The sequence below is a fragment of the Mizuhopecten yessoensis genome, unplaced genomic scaffold (assembly GCF_002113885.1).
Source record: "Mizuhopecten yessoensis strain PY_sf001 unplaced genomic scaffold, ASM211388v2 scaffold7539, whole genome shotgun sequence".
Classification (NCBI taxonomy): Eukaryota; Metazoa; Mollusca; class Bivalvia; order Pectinida; family Pectinidae; genus Mizuhopecten; species Mizuhopecten yessoensis.
Window position 1 is genome coordinate 210,689 of NW_018407098.1, and position 8,939 is coordinate 219,627.

The 8,939-nt window shown below is 37.7% G+C and overlaps 1 protein-coding gene across 1 annotated transcript in view; it reads right to left on the reverse strand.

Annotated features, from left to right (window-relative positions):
• The window catches only part of LOC110453888 (probable flavin-containing monoamine oxidase A), a 41,331-nt gene that overhangs the window by 27,679 nt on the left and 4,713 nt on the right, over positions 1-8,939 (reverse strand). The window contains exons 2-4 of the mRNA XM_021503093.1: positions 7,145-7,232; positions 3,624-3,798; positions 1,471-1,594 (exon numbers count right to left, since the gene is read on the reverse strand). Of these exons, the coding sequence (XP_021358768.1) occupies positions 1,471-1,594; positions 3,624-3,798; positions 7,145-7,232 (387 nt within the window). The remainder of the gene's footprint in view (positions 1-1,470; positions 1,595-3,623; positions 3,799-7,144; positions 7,233-8,939) is intronic.

Here is an 8,939-nt window from a genome sequence, read left to right on the forward strand (position 1 = left end):
TTTGAAGTTTTTGACATATTTGACCCCTGTGACCTTGAAAGTAGGTCAAACTAATTTTCATTCGCAAACTTTGTTGGGCTCTATCCCAGGAAGCCACCAGCCAAATATAAAGATTCTATACCTTTCAGTTCTTCAGAAGAAGTTGTTTGAAGTGTTTGACACATTTGACCCCTGTGACCTTGAAAGTAGGTCAAAGTCATTTTCATTCTCAAACTTTGTTAAGCTCCATCCCAGGAAGCCATCAGCCAAATATGAAGATTCTATACCTTTTAGTTCTTCAGAAGAAGTTGTTTGAAGTTTTTGACATATTTGACATCTGTGACCTTTAAAGTAGATCAAGGTCATTTTCGTTCTCAAACTTTGTTGGGCTCCTACCAACAAAGCTTTCAGCTAAATATAATGACTCTAGGCCTATCCGTTCTTCAGAAGAAGTTGTTTAAAGGAAAAGTTGACGAAAAGGACGGACGACGGACGGACGACGGACGCCGCACCACGACATGGCAGGTGTGCTAATAAATCTGTGATCATGTTAATACCCAATGTTACGTATCAAAATAAGTCTGTGATCATGTTAATACCCAATGGTATGTATCAAAATAAGTCTGTGATCATGTTAATACCCAATGTTACATATTAAAATAAGTCTGTGATCATGTTACATATCAAAATAAGTCTGCGATCATGTTAATGCCCAGTGTTACTTATCAAAATAAGTCTGTGATCATTTTAATACCCAATGTTACATATCAAAGTAAATCTGTGATCATGTTAATACCAAATGTTACGTATCAAAATAAGTCTGTGATCATGTTATTACCCAGTGTTACATATCAAAATAAGTCTGTGATCATGTTAATGCCCAGTGTTACGTATCAAAATAAGTCTGTGATCATGTTATTACCCAATGTTACATATCAAAATAAGTCTGTGATCATGTTAATACCCAATGGTACGTATCAAAATAAGTCTGTGATCATGTTAATACTCAATGTTACATATCAAAATAAGTCTGTGATCATGTTAATTCCCAATGGTACGTATCAAAATAAGTCTGTGATCATGTTAATACCCAGTGTTACATATCAAAATAAGTCTGTGATCATGTTATTACCCAATGTTACGTATCAAAATACATCTGTGATCATGTTATTACCCAATGTTACGTATCAAAATAAGTCTGTGATCATGTTATTACCAAATGTTACATATCAAAATAAGTCTGTGATCATATTATTACCCAATGTTACGTATCAAAATAAGTCTGTGATCATGTTAATGCCCAGTGTTACGTATCAAAATAAGTCTGTGATCATGTTAATACCCAATGTTACGTATCAAAAATAGTCTGTGATCATTACTCACACTACTCGTGGTCTGTCATAGTGTCATTACCCAGCCAACATATCAAACACGTTCTCGAGTTTTTAGTGTATAACAGCTCAGTAAATTATACATGACAGAAGTACTCACTCTTCGTCCACATGTGCTTCCTCATAAAGCTGTCCAGTGACATACCATCCAACTCGGCGTCAAACTTAGAACATTGACAATTGTATGGGTCTCTGGCATCCACCATCTTACTCAGCCTCTCTACCTTGGACACAAATAGATACTATCAAATTTCTACACTAAGCTGTGTACAGAAAAACTTATTTCCTAAGGCCTTAGCTATTGTGAAGCCTCCTTAATCAAGCAATCTTAAATATCAGTAGATAATCCAGCTACGTTTGTTTTAAGTAGATAATCCAGCTACCTCTGTTCTAAGAAGATAATCCAGCTTTTCCTGTTCTCAGTGTAGATAATCCAGCTACTTTTGTTTGCAGTAGATAATCCAGAAACCTTTGTTTTCTCTAGATAATCCAGAAACCTTTGTTTTCAGTAGATAACCCAGCTACCTTTGTTTGCAGTGGATAATCCAGAAACCTTTGTTTTCTCTAGATAATCCAGAAACCTTTGTTTTCAGTAGATAATCCAGCTACCTTTGTTTTCACTAGATACTCCAGCTACCTTTGTTTTCACTAGATAATCCAGCTAACTTTGTTTTCTCTAGATAATCCAGAAACCTTTGTTTTCTCTAGATAATCCAGCTACCTTTGTTTTCTCTAGATACTCCAGCTACCTTTGTTTTCTCTAGATAATCCAGCTAACTTTGTTTTCTCTAGATAATCCAGAAACCTTTGTTTTCTCTAGATAATCCAGCTACCTTTGTTTTCTCTAGATACTCCAGCTACCTTTGTTTTCTCTAGATACTCCAGCTACCTTTGTTTTCACTAGATAATCCAGCTAACTTTGTTTTCTCTAGATAATCCAGAAACCTTTGTTTTCTCTAGATAATCCAGCTACCTTTGTTTTCTCTAGATACTCCAGCTACCTTTGTTTTCTCTAGATACTCCAGCTACCTTTGTTTTCACTAGATAATCCAGCTAACTTTGTTTTCTCTAGATAATCCAGAAACCTTTGTTTTCTCTAGATAATCCAGCTACCTTTGTTTTCTCTAGATACTCCAGCTACCTTTGTTTTCTCTAGATACTCCAGCTACCTTTGTTTTCACTAGATAATCCAGCTAACTTTGTTTTCTCTAGATAATCCAGAAACCTTTGTTTTCTCTAGATAATCCAGCTACCTTTGTTTTCTCTAGATACTCCAGCTACCTTTGTTTTCTCTAGATACTCCAGCTACCTTTGTTTTCACTAGATAATCCAGCTAACTTTGTTTTCTCTAGATAATCCAGAAACCTTTGTTTTCTCTAGATAATCCAGCTACCTTTGTTTTCTCTAGATACTCCAGCTACCTTTGTTTTCTCTAGATACTCCAGCTACCTTTGTTTTCACTAGATAATCCAGCTAACTTTGTTTTCTCTAGATAATCCAGAAACCTTTGTTTTCTCTAGATAATCCAGCTACCTTTGTTTTCTCTAGATACTCCAGCTACCTTTGTTTTCTCTAGATACTCCAGCTACCTTTGTTTTCACTAGATAATCCAGCTAACTTTGTTTTCTCTAGATAATCCAGAAACCTTTGTTTTCTCTAGATAATCCAGCTACCTTTGTTTTCTCTAGATACTCCAGCTACCTTTGTTTTCTCTAGATACTCCAGCTACCTTTGTTTTCACTAGATAATCCAGCTAACTTTGTTTTCTCTAGATAATCCAGAAACCTTTGTTTTCTCTAGATAATCCAGCTACCTTTGTTTTCTCTAGATACTCCAGCTACCTTTGTTTTCTCTAGATAATCCAGCTACCTTTGTTTTCTCTAGATAATCCAGCTACTTTTGTTTTCACTAGATAATCCAGCTAACTTTGTTTTCACTAGATAATCCAGCTAACTTTGTTTCCACTAGATAATCCAGCTACCTTTGTTTTCACTAGATAATCCAGCTACCTTTGTTTTCTCTAGATAATCCAGCTACCTTTGTTTCCACTAGATAATCCAGCTAACTTTGTTTCCACTAGATAATCCAGCTACCTTTGTTTTCACTAGATAATCCAGCTACCTTTGTTTCCACTAGATAATCCAGAAACCTTTGTTTTCAGTAGATAATCCAGAAACCTTTGTTTTCAGTAGATAATCCAGTACCTTGGCAGGATGAAACAGGCTTGACTGTACATAAAAAGCATATTCTCACCCGATTTATCGTACGTTGTAGATCAATGAGAGCCAGGCCTGACAGGGATGGTATGTCAGAGGTGTAGCTGGTCACAACATCTCCTCCTAACTGCATGAACTTCCTTCCTTGTATGTACTGTGGGTAGGTGTCCAGGCCTAACTCAGCCAACAGCTTGGTTATGTGGGGTTGACACCTACACCAAAAGTACCACAAACAGATTTCTGTGAAGGTACATAATAAGTCTGTAATTATTCAATATTGGTTTATTTGTTCAAAGTAATATCAGTGCCTGCTATTAAAGAAACCCAGAATCTTATAAATATGAAATAAATTTAAGTGTCAGTATTATTTTCATTTTGAATCTTTTTAAGAAATGTTTAATCCATTAAAAATCTTTATACATATAGGTGTGCACATCTTATCCAATTGTTATGTTAGGGATTTGATCTTGAATTACCTTGACAATTGATTCAATGACCAACCAAAAAATGTATTTTAACAAAACCAATGTACTCTTTGAGAGGTAAGAAGTAGTGAAGTTTAGAAACAGAAACTGTAAATCAGAATGGCAACATCAACCATGAAGAACCATATGACTTTAAATGGAATATCCAGAAAAAGCACAGGCACCAGCCTCATCTGTGTTTGTATCTGTACAATTGTATTATTGGTGTATTAGATGAGATGAGGTTAGCAACAGTGGCAAATCGTCTATCTTATACCACCAGTCTCACGCTCATTCTCAAGAAATGCTCTTATATTCATTACTTCATAGCTCACAGATATGATCTTATATAAGGTTTATAAAAATAAAAATGGAAATGATGGTATGTACAAGTCAATGTCTGTCAACCAATTGTCCACCTAGATCACATGTACCATTACCATACCTGTCAACCCATTGTCCACCTAGATCACATGTATCATTACCATACCTGTCAACCCATTGTCCACCTAGATCACATGTACCATTACCATACCTGTCAACCCATTGTCCACCTAGATCACATGTACCATTACCATACCTGTCAACCCATTGTCCACCTAGATCACATGTACCATTACCATACTTGTCAACCAATTGTCCACCTAGATCATATGTACCATTACCATACCTGTCAACCCATTGTCCATCTAGATCACATGTACCATTACTATACCTGTCAACCCATTGTCCATCTAGATCACATGTACCATTACCATACCTGTCAACCCATTGTCCACCTAGATCACATGTACCATTACCATACCTGTCAACCCATTGTCCACCTAGATCACATGTACCATTACCATACCTGTCAACCCATTGTCCACCTAGATCACATGTACCATTACCATACCTGTCAACCCATTGTCCACCTAGATCACATGTACCATTACCATACCTGTCAACCCATTGTCCACCTAGATCACATGTACCATTACCATACCTGTCAACCCATTGTCCACCTAGATCACATGTACCATTACCATACCTGTCAACCCATTGTCCACCTAGATCACATGTACCATTACCATACCTGTCAACCCATTGTCCACCTAGATCACATGTACCATTACCATACCTGTCAACCCATTGTCCACCTAGATCACATGTACCATTACCATACCTGTCAACCCATTGTCCACCTAGATCACATGTACCATTACCATACCTGTCAACCCATTGTCCACCTAGATCACATGTACCATTACCATACCTGTCAACCCATTGTCCACCTAGATCACATGTACCATTACCATACCTGTCAACCCATTGTCCACCTAGATCACATGTACCATTACCATACCTGTCAACCCATTGTCCACCTAGATCACATGTACCATTACCATACCTGTCAACCCATTGTCCACCTAGATCACATGTACCATTACCATACCTGTCAACCCATTGTCCACCTAGATCACATGTACCATTACCATACCTGTCAACCCATTGTCCACCTAGATCACATGTACCATTACCATACCTGTCAACCCATTGTCCACCTAGATCACATGTACCATTACCATACCTGTCAACCCATTGTCCACCTAGATCACATGTACCATTACCATACCTGTCAACCCATTGTCCACCTAGATCACATGTACCATTACCATACCTGTCAACCCATTGTCCACCTAGATCACATGTACCATTACCATACCTGTCAACCCATTGTCCACCTAGATCACATGTACCATTACCATACCTGTCAACCCATTGTCCACCTAGATCACATGTACCATTACCATACCTGTCAACCCATTGTCCACCTAGATCACCTGTATCATTAATATACCTGTCAACCCATTGTCCACCTGTATCACATGTATCATTACCATACCTGTCAACCCATTGTCCACCTAGATCTGTGTATTATTACCATACCTGTCAACCCATTTTCCACCTAGATCACATGTATCATAACCATACCTGTCAACCCATGGTCCACCTAGATCACATGTATCATTATCGTACCTGCCAACCCATTTTCCATCTAGATCACACGTATCATTACCATACCTGTCAACCCATTGTCCACCTATATCACCTGTATCATTACCATACCTGTCAACCCATTGTCCCCCTAGATCTGTGTATTATTACCATACCTGTCAACCCATTTTCCACCTAGATCACATGTATCATAACCATACCTGTCAACCCATTGTCCACCTAGATCCCATGTATCATTATCGTACCTGCCAACCCATTTTCCATCTAGATCACACGTATCATTACCATACCTGTCAACCCATTGTCCACCTAGTTCACATGTTCCATTACCATACCTGTCAACCCATTGTCCACCTAGTTCACATGTTCCATTACCATACCTGTCAACCCATTGTCCACCTAGATCTGAGGATTATTACCATACCTGTCAACCCATTTTCCACCTAGATCACATGTATCATAACCATACCTGTCAACCCATTGTCCACCTAGATCTGAGGATTATTACCATACCTGTCAACCCATTTTCCACCTAGATCACATGTATCATTACCATACCTGTCAACCCATTGTCCATCTCGATCACACGTATCATTACCATACCTGTCAACCCATTGTCCACATAGATCTGTGTATTATTACCATACCTGTCAACCCATTTTCCACCTAGATCACATGTATCATTACCATACCTGTCAACCCATTGTCCACATAGATCTGTGTATTATTACCATACCTGTCAACCCATTTTCCACCTAGATCACATGTATCATTACCATACCTGTCAACCCATTGTCCACCTAGATCACATGTATCATTATCGTACCTGCCAACCCATTTTCCACCTAGATCACATGTATCATTACCATACCTGTCAACCCATTGTCCATCTCGATCACATGTATCATTACCATACCTGTCAACCCATTGTCCACCTATATCACCTGTATCATTACCATACCTGTCAACCCATTGTCCATCTCGATCACATGTTTCATTACCATACCTGTCAACCCATTGTCCACCTAGATCACATGTATCATTATCGTACCTGCCAACCCATTTTCCACCTAGATCCCATGTATCATTATCATACCTGCCAACCCATTGTCCTCCTAGATCCCATGTATCTGTACCATTACCATTGTCAAGTTCAACTGTGAGTGTTCTTCCTCCGACCCGATCTGTGAAGCAAAGAAAGGATATACATGTTTTCCACCTAGATCACATGTACCGTTACCATACCTGTCAACCCATTGTCCATCTAGATCACATGTATCGTTACCATACCTGTCAACCCATTGTCCACCTAGATCACATGTACCNAAGATGCCTCATCTTACCTAAAATGCTTTATTTGATACAAGATGATGTTTAAAATAGACCTTTATCAATACCGCTGGATGGGTTGGTGATANTGTTGTCCACCTAGATCACCTGTATCATTACCATACCTGTCAACCCATNCGAACAATTTTGTAGATGTACGACTTGATCAGTATGTAAATGTGTGGATCCAGCCAGGAAGTACTGTCAAGTGTACATGTTACAGAGCTTCAGGGCAAAATAGTTTCTTTGCAGGTATGATAAGTATGTTAATTTTATACAGACATTGATACTAAACAGCTAAATATTAAGCAGTCTAATGTTATCCATCACAGAATCTACAATATTTATTCGACACAATAGATTCCCCTTTACTTGAACTATGTGTTTCACATGACTTTAAGTACACAATCATATGTTAAGTAGCTGTCACTGTAGTGTAATACTTGAACTATTTGTCAAAACTGAAGCAATCCCTTGTTTTGGTATTAGAAATATAAGGGATATTAAACAAATGCATATTTGTAGCCTTTACAACTTAAACTGCAGCTGTATAATAAAATTATATTCATTCTCTTCTTATTATTTTTATAAGTTATTGTCATATGAGACTAAAAGATAATCATTACGGGCATGAGCTGTTTACACTGTAATGTAAACTATTAGACTGAACAGAATGCTGTTCAATACTAATACTTATATTTGCTTCAACTTTTGGAAACTTGTTAATTATTTTTTGGTATATTTCTGCTTTAAACATTAAGTTGATTCTTGGTAAAAGGAAAAGATATCATTGACCAGCTATTCCTAACAAAATTAGCATTACCATTGATTGTGTTATTGGTTATTAAGAAGAAGTGGTTTGAAGATTTTAAGACATTTGACCGATGTGACCTTCAAAGCTGGTCAAGGTCATTCATTTGAACAAACTTGGTAGCCCTTCATCACAGCATGCAACTGGCCAAATAGCATCATCCTAGAGTTTTCGGTTATTGAGAAGAAGTTGTTTAAAGATTTTTAACATATTTGACCCCTGTGACCTTGAATATACATAAAAGTCATTCATTTGAACAAACTTAGTAGCCCTTCATCCTAGCATGTTACTGGCCAAATATCATTATCGTAGGTCTCTTAGTTATTCAGAAGAGGTTGTTTAAAGACTTTTTAAGACAATTGACCTCTGTGACCTTGAAAATGGATGAAGGTCATTCATTTCAACAAACTTGGAAGCCCTTCATCACAGCATGCTACAGGCCCAATATCAGTACCCTGGGCCTTTTGGTTATTGAGAAGAGAAGTTGTTTGAAGATTTTAAGACATTTGACCCCTGTTACCTTCAAAGTTGGTCAAGGTCATTCATTTGAACAAACTTGGAAGCCCTTCATCACAGCATGCTACTGGCCAAATAGCATCATCCTAGGGTTTTCGGTTATCGAGAAGAAGTTGTTTAAAGGTTTTTAACATATTTGACCCCTATGACCTTGAATATATATAAAAGTAATTCATTTGAACAAACTTGGTAGCCCTTCATCCTAGCATGTTACTGGCCAAATATCATTATCCTA